Source organism: Numida meleagris, chromosome Z (genome assembly GCF_002078875.1).
Source record: "Numida meleagris isolate 19003 breed g44 Domestic line chromosome Z, NumMel1.0, whole genome shotgun sequence".
Lineage (NCBI taxonomy): Eukaryota > Metazoa > Chordata > Aves > Galliformes > Numididae > Numida > Numida meleagris.
Genome location: NC_034438.1, coordinates 17,080,755 through 17,095,031, shown reverse-complemented (window position 1 = coordinate 17,095,031; position 14,277 = coordinate 17,080,755). Strand labels below are relative to the sequence as shown.

The 14,277-nt window shown below is 38.5% G+C and overlaps 1 protein-coding gene across 2 annotated transcripts in view; it reads left to right on the top strand.

The window, feature by feature from the left end:
• PLPP1 (phospholipid phosphatase 1) overlaps window positions 1-14,277 on the top strand; it is a 55,662-nt gene that overhangs the window by 22,220 nt on the left and 19,165 nt on the right. For both annotated transcript variants that reach the window (XM_021379590.1, XM_021379589.1), the window contains exon 3: window positions 3,106-3,386. In XM_021379590.1, coding sequence (XP_021235265.1) covers window positions 3,106-3,386 — 281 coding nt within the window. The remainder of the gene's footprint in view (window positions 1-3,105; window positions 3,387-14,277) is intronic.

Here is a 14,277-nt window from a genome sequence, read left to right as displayed (position 1 = left end):
ATGTGCATTAAATGACTGTCTCAAGCATTTCTGTTTTGGGAACTGCACTTTTCAGAAGATAATATAGCACAGCATATTAGTCAACTTTCCTATTTGCTACACGGTCACTGGAAATTCTTCTATATGTGGAAATATAACACAAGTACAAACTTCTTGAATAAACTAATAATAATAAAAGCCCTCAACATTCTGACTTGAGTCAGAACTTACCACAAACATAACCTTAGAATAAAAGGAATGAATAGCCAGGGAAATTTTTCCTGAACTTGCACCTTCACACAGAGTCCAGTTATGTTTGAGTTAATGCTAGGGTTTGCTTTCATTCTGTACCTCATCTGATTCAACTGAGTTCCTGTTGAAAATAAGGTTGTTTTCTCCTTCCTTCCTCTTTCATATTGGAGCAGTGAACTGGAAATAGTCCCCACGCAATTGCTAGTGTCCACTGCGGAGGGTGAGGCAGTTTAGGATCTCCCTCTTTGACTGCAGCTCCTATCTCAGTTGAACTGATTCAAGCATATTTTAACTCTGTCTCTTAAGATTTAATTGTACACTGCCAGGTGAGCCAACCTAATAGCTCCTTATTGACAAAAAGGGAGGTCCCACTTACTGCGCTGTCTTTTGCCACCTACAATCTCTTGTCTGAATTGTATAAGCTACTGGAATTCCTTAACCTGATTGAAAATAGCATTTAACTATCTGCTGAGTTGAGTGTAAGGGCTCCTGGAAGTGTAAGAGAAAAGTATCAGTGTTGATGCACAGAGTAGCATGAATGTGTCATCAGTCAAGGGTGAAGTTAGACCTCATCAGTTAAACATTTCATGTTTTGTATCTTGTGTGACTGCATTTAAATTCACACAGTGGCTCTTCAGCTGAGGTTTCAGCATTGCAGTCCTGGTCTATCAGAAAGCTTTTATACCCAGCTCATCGTATCCTTGTGCTGATTGTCATCAGAGTTGATCACACTACAATATAAGCAGAACTGAAACTTTCATGCCAGATAAGGTCTTTAGGTGTATAATAATTTATCCAAGTATATTTCAGAAATTAAAGCCAATATTCTGCTTTACCTTTAGCTGCTTCTTTTCCTGCTTTAACTGCTTCTCTGGGCTAATAGGTTACAGTCAGGGGATACTATGGCAGTCTGACTCCTGTATAAATACTGTGGACAGGGATTTTTATCTAGGTTCCAACATGTCAACATGTAGCTTGTGTGCTCCTGGGTGGAATTTTTTTCCTTATCTGTAGAAATGTGAGGGCTGGGAACCAGAACTGGCTTGTCTTGTTGTTTTCGGGGGGGGCAGGGGTGCAGAGGGAAGCCTATGGTTCAGGAACTTAAAGAAATACAGCAGAAACTTTTTTTTCCCTGTTGTCCGCTCAGTTAATTGGCAAGAGGTCTGTGCTGGAAGATCTTGCCTTTTAAGGTAGGACTATTTCTTTCTCTCTGTGCTCACGCTGGTAGTCAGTACTTTATAAGAGCATCCATACTTGGGCACAGCTGAGGTCCATCTAATTTATTTCATTTCAGCAGTGGTTAAAACAGAATTAAGAAAGAACAGAAGAATAGAGCAATGTACTTTCCTACCAGCCACTTGTAGCTGAGGGCCTGAGTCAGAAAAAGGCTTAAGTGAAACTAGTAATTTTTAATGAATGTGTTACCTTTGATTTTATCCAATCTCCATATGAGTCTGTATATACACTTGGCTAATGAAGATACCTTCAGAACATTAGGGGTATTTTAGTGGTGAAATGAAAGCAGTCTTGCCAGAAAATCATCAAGTCAGATGCTTAAAAGCAAATGTTAGTGTCTTATCCTCAGTGCTTTTATGTATTGTGAGTCCAGTGAAGTAGCTGTAGTGACATCACTTTTCCTCACCTCAACTGAGGTGACTGACTTTCTTTAAGCTTTTCAGACATGTTCTTGTAAAGGTATTCGTTGTGGCTGTGATACTTTGTTTCGGTTAACTTCATTAAGAGGGTATTCTCTGGGATTGGTAGATTCTTTATAAGAGCATACTGACTTCTGTGCTTGAAATGCAGTTGAGCTTTACTCCTTGTTTTGATGTTTCTCTGCTTCAGTCCATGTTCTGGTAGGGTGCAGAATGCAAAAAATTGTTAGTGTCATACCCTGATCAACTCGTCTGCCTGCTTTACATGTGCAGAGCTTCTGACAGCCACTTTGTTTGCTCAGGTGTCAATGCCTTTTGAACAGCTTAGTTCACGCAGACTCTGCCTTTCTGGTACCATGGATGTGTCACTCATAACTTACAGATGGAGCTATCATTTAATCGTTAGGATTTTTGAAAATTGCTTTATATACATACATATAATCTACTCCTGTAGGAGAGCCTTTCTATATCAAATAGGGCTGGCTGACTCATATCCAGCCTCTCTGGATGAAGTAGTAATGTCAGCAGTGTGGCTGAAGATTTATATACCTATTCTAAGAAAAACATGCTTTCTGCCAAAGGTAGAAGTTACAGGAAAAAATCTCCTTTCATATCAACACTTAATACATTCATGATGCATATACCTTGAATGTGCAAGATGAAAAATCCATTGAAAGCCTTCGTAATACCTATCTTTCCTTACTCATGAGATTTTTCTCCCCTAAAGATAAAATTTTCTTGAGGACTAGGAGGTTACTTTGTTTAAATAACTGGTTTTTCCCGTGTGGAAATTAAATTCGGACCCTGGCTTCACCAAAAAACAAAACATGAAAAGAAACTGACAAGACAAAAATTCTGTTTAGCATAAACTCAACTAATGAAAAGCCAGTATAGGATAGAATGTAAAACGGAAGAAAATCCTTTTCATCAGGTCTATGTCAAATAGTACGGATGAATGTTACTCAGAGAAAGCTTTGTTTTAATAAATATTCTGAAAATCAGCTTACCCATGTAACTTACTCTTATAAAGTGCAACATGATGCGCAGTAGGGCAAAAAGTTGATTTATTTTAAATAATGATGTGTGTTAAAGTTTTAGAAATGATAACTATCAACTCCTAGGAAACACTCTTTTTTTTTAAAATCTGAAACAATATGCTTGATAATTAACAACAGTATTTTTTTAAAGTGATTAACTGTTGTCCTTCTTTCTCTTTCAGATAATCTTAGGAGAGACTCTCTCTGTCTTTTATAACCATTTGCACTCAAACTCATTTGTCAGAAATAACTATGTAGCCACTATTTACAAAGCCATTGGAACCTTCATTTTTGGAGCAGCTGCTAGCCAGTCATTGACGGACATTGCCAAGTATGCCATAGGCAGACTGCGTCCTCACTTCCTTGCGGTGTGCCAGCCTGACTGGACACGAATCAACTGCAGTCTGGGTTATATTGAGAACTTCCCTTGCCAAGGAGACAAAGCAAAAATCAATGAAGGAAGGTGAGTCTGACTGACCTTGTAGACTTGGTTTTGAGACTTCTTTCTTGACTTGGTAACGTCTTGGGATGTTGAATTCATTATATACAAAATGACAGGTTCTGAACTGAACACATTTCCTGGGTAGTAATATAAGTTGGGTTCTATTTTCAGAGACTGATGCTCAAAGACAAATCTAAACTTTATTTATTATTTCTTTTTTAATTTTAACCACTTCCACAGTAAAAATCTATAGTATACTTAACAGAATAATACAACATACATAGTTTCTCTCTTCTCATCTCCCAAGCTGGTTGGAAGCTTAGTGATTTGGGAAAGCATCACTGCATGCTTTGTTGCAAACATCAGATGTGCTTGAAATGGTAGTGCAACTTCTGGAAGCCAGCTGTATTACAGGGGGTCTTGAGGAAGGATACACTGAAATATATTTGTGCACATATTTATGTTTTAGCATGAAGATAATGCAGTGGACTTCTGCTTGGTTGTCTACACTGGTTAAGGTGGCAGTGGATTTTAGTTAGCTCAAATGAAGTTTTTACAGTCTAACCTAAACTTGATTATGCTAATTCTTGAATTCAATATCTTGTTTTACTCTGAAACAGTCTTCAGCATTAGGTAGCTTAAGCTTCTCCTTGACAGCTTTTGAGGCAGACTTGCACTTCTAGTAATACTGTTAGTTAAACTAAGCTGAGGATCACAATAACTAGAGATGTGGTTATTATACAGATGTAAATATCATTCATATCTTGTTGAAAGCTGCATATGGAAGTTGACATGTATTACATGAAAGTATAGAGTACTTGCAGATCTCTAAAATATGCATGGAAATAACCATTTAAATTAAAAATTCTTAAATTAAGGAGTATTGGTATTAGCAACTAGTGTTTCTTTATACCTGTTTGTAGGAGAACCCTTTCTTCAGGCATTCTCTGGCATTTAAGTTAGTTTTGATACAGAAGCTGTTGTGAAGTACTTCAAAAAAATTTAGAGTGAATGATTTATGTAAAAATATGAACTTCCTTTCTTGTTCAGTTCTTTCCTTATCTTCTGGTGTGCTACAGCTTATTTTTTACCAGGCTTTGAGTTGACTGGCAATTTACCTGAATTTCTAAAAAAAGGAGTAGGCATAAAGGATTCAGAAAGGACGCATTAAGACTTCTCCATTCTTTGTTAGTTGCAAGGCATACTCCTCTTAACTGCTCTGTGGCAGGTTGCTCATGCATCTTGTTAGTTAATGTTCATGTATTGGAAGGAGTTAGTAGAAACCACAGATACTCACCAGCAGGATCTGTAAATAAATATTCTGCTGTTCCTCTCTTAAGTATACTTTACTGTATTTTCTGGTTTCACTTGTCCAAAGTTAGTTTGTAAGCTTGAACGTCTAGTGTAGTTATGAAGTAGGTCACAAAGAGCTTCTGTTTTCTTATAGTATATGAATTACAGGATGAGTCTTCAACATTCTCAAAAAAAAAAAAACCCAAACCAAAACAACCAACCAACAAAAAAAACCCACCTTTTTTAATGAGTATGTTGAACCCTAACAAAAGATTTTGAGGCTTATGCTGGGGGTAAAAGAAACTTCAAAAGCTGTTGATGTCATTATGCTTAAATGTATTGTACTTGGCAGCTTCAAGATGGTGGCCTTCAACTTGTATTTTCAGACTGTACTGATACCTTGTGTGAAGACGTTAACTGCTACTCCTGGCTTATGTTGTTGGCTAGGAGTCGCTAGTTCTGTTCTGATCACTCTCTAAGTTGAAGTGCATTGGTAACCCTTAGGTAGCAGTATCTGAAACTCTTGAAACAAATTTGACCAGACTAGTCAGAACCTGGAAAAGATCAGTTGTTAACAGTATATACAAACTCAGACCTTGTCTTAAGCTTTCTTCTTGCTTGTGAAGTCCAATCCCAAAGACAGTAAGTATAGCTTAAATAAAGCTTCTGTCAATTCTCTTTAGAACGTGAGAGCATAGTAGAAAGAAAAAAGCTTTGGGCTTTTATTTCCACTTTTATCTATTTATTGAAAGAACGTTAAAAATTCACCATAAACTCAGAATCAAGATGCACAAACATGCAAACAGAAAAGAACAAACTTAAGGTACTGAAGAATTGTGAATAATTTTTAGATCCTAAACAATGTAGTAGCTGCTATGTACAGCTTAAAAGTATTTTTAGTATTTCATTGAGGATTATGCTGTCACTTATGTTTATCGTGTTACAAATTTGGTAGCCCAAACAACACACCACACCTGACATTTACAAAAGGCTTTACTGAAACTGATACTATTTGAACTTTATCCACAGAGTGTTAAGAATAAATGATGTAGTGTGAAGTGTGCAGTATTACTACTCATTGTCTCCTGAATAATGTCAAAGGGTAATGTCACAGGGACACTTAACAGCCTTATGGAGGAAAGAAATGTAAATTCTATTTACATTTGTACACGTGGTACAAATGGCACCTCCCTAGAACTTTAGAATTAGAAAGTATACCTACTTACCTTAAATTTTCTGTTTTTTAAAAAACACTCCCTGAAACAATGTAGAGATAAAAAAAAAAAAAAGCTTTTAACTCAAAACTTGATAAGGATTGTGAAACAGTGTTGCTATTGTAGCATCAAACTTCTTAAAATATTTGAAAGTAATGGGCTCCTAACTGTTAAAACTGATGTTTGTTCTAACTTTCTCACGTGTTCAATGTAGTCAATTGGATTGTTGTGAGTGGTCACAAGTCTCAAAAGTGCATTAACTGGGACCAATCAATTTAATGTATAGAAGCTTAAGAATCAATTCAGGTACTCCAGAACTATGGAGAACAGCTGGCGGCTGGGTTATGAAGGTAATGCAGTTTTGTATTTCTAGTACTGTATTTTGGTGTGGTTGTTACTGTGAATGGCAGTGTTACTTTTTGTGACATCTCACTTAAGTACCGAAACCCTCCAGAAAACAAATATGCTGGCTTTTTTAAAAACTGAAGTCTTCTACCATTCATAATATTCTGTAGAGTTCTGTCTTTGTAAAGTTGTGTGAATCCTTGTCATCTGCTACTTTCATTGAATTTCTTTTACTGTTGAATGGAGTAGACATTTCAGCTCCAGCCTTGGCCATTCTAATTCCTTTGCAGCATGCTTGTGTGATGCATCAATACTTGTCCTTGATAGGTAGTCCATTTCTACCTCTCGTGCTTTTTTTGCCTGAACTCAGTCAGATGGTGCTTGTTGAATCAAGACGATCTTTTGCTATTCCTATTTGTTTCCTTGTACAGAGGGGTAGAAGGTCTTTATGCTGTGATGATTTTGTCCCTGAAATCCTAGCATCACATGGTCACTGCATCCAGTGCTACTGATGTGTCCAACAAGTTCAGTATACTTGCTGAATAAGAGTCAGCAAAGCACCTTTCCCGTGTGGCCTGTCCAACAGAAGTGTCAAAAAAAAAAAAAAAGCTGTTGAATTTCTTGTACCTGCCACACTGCCTTTCCAGCAGACCTTGAGGCTGCTGGCGTTCCATAAGAAGCCCTTCTGGATATGATGCATCTGGGTTCCTATGCCCAGTATGACAAGTGGGTGCTGAGATATCTTAATTTATGTTTTGTGCATAACATTAAATTGTTTATTAAGCCTGAAAAGAATACTTAACAGTTTTCTGTATTTCCTGAGCCCTGGGAAAGGCTGGATCATCGGCCTCCAAATGTCAAAGCACGCTTCCTCTTTGAGATGCTCTAATGACTTTGCTTTTCCATTTATGTATCTCCAGCTGCACCTCATGGTGCATTGTAAAAGAGAACGGTCAACACATAGTGTAGTTTTTTGAACTCCTTGATCTGTTAGCTTTTATTCTTTTATTGAGCTTTTGGTTAAGGTGTAGATTTGGAGGTGTCCTAGTCTTGTTTACTAAAACTTCTGCTATTTAAGTACTGTTGACTTGCTTCTGGTCTCTTACAGAAACATAGGGTATAAGGGGTTTTGTCTTGTTTGTATATTAAATCTGTTCCAAACTGGATTTCATAATTGCCAGATGTGTCCCTTTGTAATGGGATTTATTGTCCATGTGGATTGCATCTGAAAAGTCTGGACTGAATTTCAAATCTGGGTAACTTCTGGGTTCATGTTTTTTAACTTTAATGTATTTACACATTTTTTGTATATATAAACATATAGTCATTCAGCTTCATTGCATAGAAGGACATGAGAATGTAATTCTAAATATTCTTGACAGACTAGCCCTTTAAACAAAATTTAAGCTGTGATTGCAGGCTCCAAAGTAAGCCAGTGAATGTATTATGCATGTGCATAATACAATATCTTTCATAACCTCTGCTTCTTAGTAAAGAGAAGATACTGCAGGTGATTTGCAGATGGGTGCAGATGGTGGTTATATTTAAGCATCTACTGATTCTGCATAATCGTTGCCATATTTTTGTTGTATAGAACATATTAAAAGGACTTTACTGTTAAGACTCTTGCATTTTTCTTAGAGTTAATATCCAGCATGGGACACACTTCAATTCTGAGCATGTGCTTTAGTTTTTCAGAGCTTCCATGAATTTTTTTAGGAAACTTCAAATTGAAACAAATAACTTTTTAATAATTTTTCATGAAATCCATGCTGTCCCTTAACAGGATGGTTGAATACAGAGAGAGGGAGGCAGCACTGGCATGAGTATTTAAAAGATATACCGAACACCTGCAAGTTAATTTAAACTGCAAATGCCAACCTCTTGTAGCTATGCTAAACTTGGTCGCAGTGTGCAGTACAGTTGGTTGGTTTATTCTCTTGCTTTGACTGGTTAAACTAGTTCCCATCTGCACATCTTCTTGCACAGTGTGGAGTATTTTCCCCCCACCCCCACGTAATCATCCTGGGTGTGTGCAAAAATGCTCTTGGTCTACTTGCTCTGGCTTCCTGTGTTTACTCCCAAGATTTTTTTGGATGTGGTGCTTATTACATTTGAGACAAGCAGTGCAGATTTCTCCTAGCGTTGTAACTACTAACTTCTAAATAGTTTTGTCAGGGGAAAATAGTCTGAAAAGTGATATCTGAGTGTGGTGGTAAGTTGGAACTTTAAAGTTCAGAGTCCTGGGTTTGCAGGGCCAGGAGAACCTGATGAGTAGGCAAGTCCAAGAAGTTGTCCTTGCTGGTTTATTCGTCTGCTCACTAAACGTATACACACAACTAAAACCTTTGAACCTTAGGTGGTAGGTACTAAACTATGTTGCACAACGCAAGCCACTTTAGAGGCAGTCTGTACAATCTGAACTGTGTTTGCCTCAGAAGCAGACTAGCAGGGATGTCTGTGTGTAAGAAACACTTTCTTTAAAGTTCCACTTACCATTGGAGGGTTGAAAATCTAGTTTCAGTCTGTCATTTAGTTCCATTAGTAGTAACCGATAGCATAGCTGTTAATGTTCAGAACTATGATTGTGCTGCTAATGTATAGATTTATATCAGAACTCAGAAGTGTGGAAAAAACAGCTCCCTATTCCTGTTGATATATTGCTGCATGCTCTTGGAATAAGCTGTGTAGTCTGCTACTGCGAACTCAAAATGTAATCTTCAAAGAGGTCTTTAGGAAATTAGAGCCGACTGCTTTGACCTTTATGATTTATTTCAGCACAATTGCCAAGGTGGTGCCCTTGACTAATCATACGCCAGGAATTTTACTTTCTCTTTGTTTAGAGCTGGCTGTTTGAGCTCTTTCACAGGTGGTGTGGTGCATATGCATGCCAGCGAGTGCAGTTAAATTGCACAGAGCAGTTCCCAGGAGCTAAGTACCCATGTCAGACAGCTGGCATGGGGCTAACCTGCTTCAAAGTTTAGTTGAACTTCAAAATAAAGTTGGAAACTCTTACGTTGTTTCTTCTACATGATGAAAACACCTTCAAAACTTTTTTAAAGTAAAAATTAGACAATACTCATTAAAATGCAAATGAGTAATGCTTCCCCCCCCCCGGTTTCATTAGATATCCTTTGCAACTGGTTTGCTGTGGGTTTCTTTAAGCCTACCCCAGAAGACTGGACGCTTGCTTCAAATTAATCTGTCTTTAGTAAACAATTGTTCTTTGTGCTCTCTCTTTCTTCATATGGAGGGTATTTCTAAGATGAAGCATTACTTTGTACTAAAATAACCTCATAGTGGAATACTTTGTAAAAGCTTTGTTTGGAAACTGGAAAGCTTTGTCAAATCAAACCATGCTTAATCATTCAAGCATAACTAAAGTTTACTTATCCAATCAGTTTGTAATAACATAATGAATCAGAAATGTCTCTAAAGTTTGTACAAACTTGTTAACTACATGTTTGCTAGAGCTCTACTGGTATGTTGTGTGTGGCATTCTGATTACTTCTGTTAACAGAGCTTTTAACATATGAGCTGTTACACTGTGCTGAAGCTTAAATGTTCAGTAATTTTCATCAGAATCTAATCAGTAGCTCTTACTTCTGATGCATGCCAAAAAGTTCTTAAGAAGCTTGGATACCAAAGCTGTAGAGGGGATGAATGGAATGCCAGATACTTTTTCACTATTAATCAAGTGATTCAGCTTCTCCCTTTTGTCACTGCTGTTAGTCAAGATGTAACATGGTTAATTTGGGAACACTTCCAGTCCTATTCAAATAATCCTGAGAAATGGAACCTAAAGTCAGGGCACCCACACTTGATGCTTGTGAGAGGTTTGCATGGAAGGAAAAAGCTGAAATATGGTAGTGAATGAACCTCTTAAATTCTGGAAGCTGCTTCTGGGCTACAGTGAATTATGAAGTGGTCCTGTACTTAAAGTAGATAACAAGCTACCTCTGCTATATAAATTAACTGGTGATGGGGAGAACTTATATGAAAGATGAACTGGCAATAAGCAACTGAGAAGCCATTCTGCAGTCTGGATCAAGTGTCTGATCTTCCTTTTTCTTTGTCCTAATGGGACCATGGCCCTTCTACATGGTGATGGGTAACATTCACTATCAAAACTGAAAGTACAACTCTTACCGCTTAATTTTCAGAAAGAGCTGTTCTTACTGGTTTTAGCATTATGATTTGAACTGGGCATACAGTGATTTTTGCTACACGGTGATTCACTGGAACAGAGCCTATGTTTTAGCCTTAAGGGGATTACTTCCTATCTATTGGTCTAGTCATGTAAGCTACAATACTGCACTTCCTGTGCAACTGAACTGGTTTGTTAAACATATTAAATGCATTTCAAGCTTAAGAATTCACAAATGTCAGCCAGAAAAAAACCTAAGAAGTTTTATCTGCTAGTTCAGTTGCTTATTATCACAGTTAAGTTCATTAGTCATCAAAATTTCTAGTTTGTGTTCAGCACATCCTGAAATTGGTGCAGGTAGAGGCATCTTATGCCTGGCAGAAATTCATTGACTTGCAGAGCTTAAGTTGAAGTCAGTAGGAAGGAAAGGACTTCTTTAAGATACAGCTTCAGATGCATGTAACTAAATATTGCTAAAATGCTCAAGCAGTACTGCAGGAGCTGCTGACTCTTTTCTTGCTGCTCTGACTCTTAGTTGTTGAGAATTACAAAACGTGGGAAGGGAAGCTTCTGCACACTTTCAATGCATTTAGTTTCCAGAGCTCTCAGTTTAAAGGAGAGCATTAATCAAACTTTAACAGGGATTGCTCTTCCCCCCCCCCCCCCATTTCCTTAGTGTAAAATGATAACACTCTTGTGATTCAGGAAAATATGTGGATAACCTGTGCAGGCAAGACTAACTGAATGAACAGAAGTCTGTAATCTGAGTGTGAGAGCAATCCAGCCTTTAGAAATGTTGGTTTGAGTCTCACTTACTGATGCTTTCACTCTTACTTTTCCTCTATTACTGTTAAAGAAGTAAACAAGTTCCTTTTTTTTCTTTCTTTTTTTTTTTTTTTTTTTGGAGGATGCTAACTAGAGGCATAGGGGAAAGTAAAGCACTCTTCTTGTGTGTTGAGTTAAACTGAGTGACACAGTGAAACCTAACAGAAGAGGACTTACTATGTGGTGGTTCTGCAGTGTGAGTGTGGAATGCTGTTCCAAAATGTTGGTAGGTTGGACTTGGTAATACTATCTTCAAAACTCGCAAGCATGCACATGGTAAGAATATCAGTTTTAGTAACTTCTTGCTCCATGAATGGATCTCTGAAGAAGGAATATTTGTAAATCCAAGACAGCCATGAACTCATGCTCATTTGAAAAGAAAAAGCAGTAGACTAATCTGTTTTCTTCCCCCTACTGGTTATCTCACAATGAAGTTTACTCTTCTAGTAACTGCGTGTACAAGATGCGGTGACAAATGCAGAACAGCCAGATAACTAGATGTTGCCCAAATAGATCATCCTGCTAACGTGCAATCTTTCTGTCAAATGTAGCAAAACAATTTTGCATGATATCTGCCTGTTTCTGTGTGTGGGGTAAGGGAAACCCAGTGGACTCTGCTTGCAGAGGTTTAAGAGCCTGCTCAGCCTAGCAGTGAAGACAAGCCATCTGACACTCAGTGAAGTTAAACCACTGTATGCTGATCCTGACATCAGGAAAAGTTTACTTTCTTCCCTTGCTTCTTGCAGTATTTACAAGGCCTGTTGTAAAAGAATGATGGAGAAGGGGGGGGGGAAGTAATTGCAAATTAGAAAAAAAAATCCACAACAAAACTTGCTTATTTCTTCCTAGAACCTGCTATTTCTGGTTTTTGTTCTTGTTAGAATCATAGAATCCTTAGAGTTGGAAGGGACCTTTAAAAATCATATAGTCCAATTCCCTTGCAATGAACAGGGACATTCACAGCTAGGTCAGGTTGCCCAGGGCTTGATCCAGCCTTGCCTTGAAAGTCTCCAGGAATGGGGCATCAACCACATCTCTGGATAACCTGCTCCAGTGCCTCACCACCGTCACTGTAAAAGATTTTTTTTCCCCTTGTTCTGTCACCACAGACCCTTCTAAAGAATCTGGCTCCTTCTTTCTTGTAGCTCTCCTTTAGGTACTGGAAGGCTGCTATCAGGTCACCTCACAGCCTCTTCTCCAGGCTGAACAGCCCCATCTCTCTCAGCTCATCCCCATTGGAGAGGTGTTCTGTTCTGTGGATCACTTCTGTAGCCTTCCTCTGGATGTGCTCCAACAGGTCCATGTCTCTCCTGTAGAGGAGGCTGAGGGGAGATCTCATTGCTCTCTTCAAATACCTGAAAGGTGATTGCAGTGAGAGCGAGGTTGGTCTCTTCTCAGTGGTGACAGGTGACAGGACAAGGGGAAATGGCCTCAAGTTGTGCCAGGAGAGGTTTAGGTTGGATATCAGGAAAAACTTCTTAACAGAAGGGTTTGTTAAGCACTGGAATAGGCTCTCCAGGGAGGTGGTTGAGCCACCATCCTCAAATGTGTTTAAAAACTGTTTGGATGCGGTGCTCAGGGACATGATTTAGTGGTGGGTTGTTAGAGTTAGGGTAGTATGGTTAGGTTGCGGTTGGACTTGATGATCTTGAAGGTCCTTTCCAACCTGAGCAATTCTGTGATTCTGTGACTCCATATCTGGACGCAGTACTCCAGGTGAGGCCTCACAAGTGCAGAGCAGAGGGGCAGGATCACGTCCCTCAGCCTGCTGGCCACACTTCTTTTGATGCAGCTCAGGATACAGGGGATAGTTATTAAGATAAGCAGGAAACTTTCATTTGTGTGAGGTAGGAGTGTGATTACATTCTGCTTTTTGTGAAGACAGTTGATTACACATTCTTTTCTTTTGCACGCTTAGTCTCTTGGCATGCTTTGTCTGTATTGGCAAAGTTTGCTTATTATCTGCCATCACTTAAAGTGGAGCTGAGTGGCTCTGCATTCTTGTCTCAGATATGATTGTGAAAGACAGTTAGTAGAAGTTTCACTTAGAAGTGCATTTGTCAGTAAAACTGCCAAAGTGAGGCTTACTGAGCAAGACAGATTCTGGCAAATCTTCCCTCTCAGAGCATACGGCATTTTACTTCAGCCTGGGTTTAACTAGTAGCAGTGAAGGGAGAAAGCAGTGAAATTGTGAATAATACTGTCTTTTGAAAGTGAATTTCTGACTTCTAAGTAGGCTTGGATATTGTTAAATAGATGACTTGCTTATGCATTAAATTGACTGTTCGTTTCTCTGCAATGGAGTGCCAAGTACTTGAAGATTTCAGCCCCTGCTGATGTCCTTGGAATTTTTTTTTTTGCACAAGTCTGTAACCCTTGAAGAGAGTGGGTGCTGTGAGAACATGTTGATCGCTGAACGCAGAACTGAGTGTTTTTAAAGAATATGACATTTCAGCTTATGTTTAGGCCTATCACCTTATTAAACCAAGTCGTAGTGCATTAAAATTCTAGGAATATTTCCCTACCAAGTGTGCAGAGTTGTCTGACTTATTTGAAGTTGATGTGCTGACCTGCAGCTCTCTTGGACATTTTATTCCACTCCAGATCAATGAAATGTGTAACACAAATGTCAGGAGAAGCTTTGAGTCAGATGTGGAGAGTCTGAAGAACTTGAGGATAGAAATGATTTGCCCGCTAGTTTAATGAGTGTTTGGTTTTGTGTTGATGTGGGAGTAGATATGTTTTATTGGGTCTCCTGTTTTTTTGTTATTGAATCATTCCATAATTCAATACTTACGCTAGGAAGTTTTCCTTATTCAAATCTCTACCACTTTTATGTGGCACCACAAAACATTCTTGTTTCTTAGATATGGGTCTATCCCTTTTTTTGGTCATTTCTAAAGCTTCCTTTTAGTTTCTTACTAGTCAATACTTTATTGTACTGTGCTTATTTAGCTCTTTCCTAGTATCCTTCTTCACTGGGGCTGTTCACTTCCCTGTCAGACTCTTGTAGAGAAGTGCACTTTGCATAACACTTCTACACATTGTGTTGTCCATACAAACAGACTACATGGAGACATGACATCAG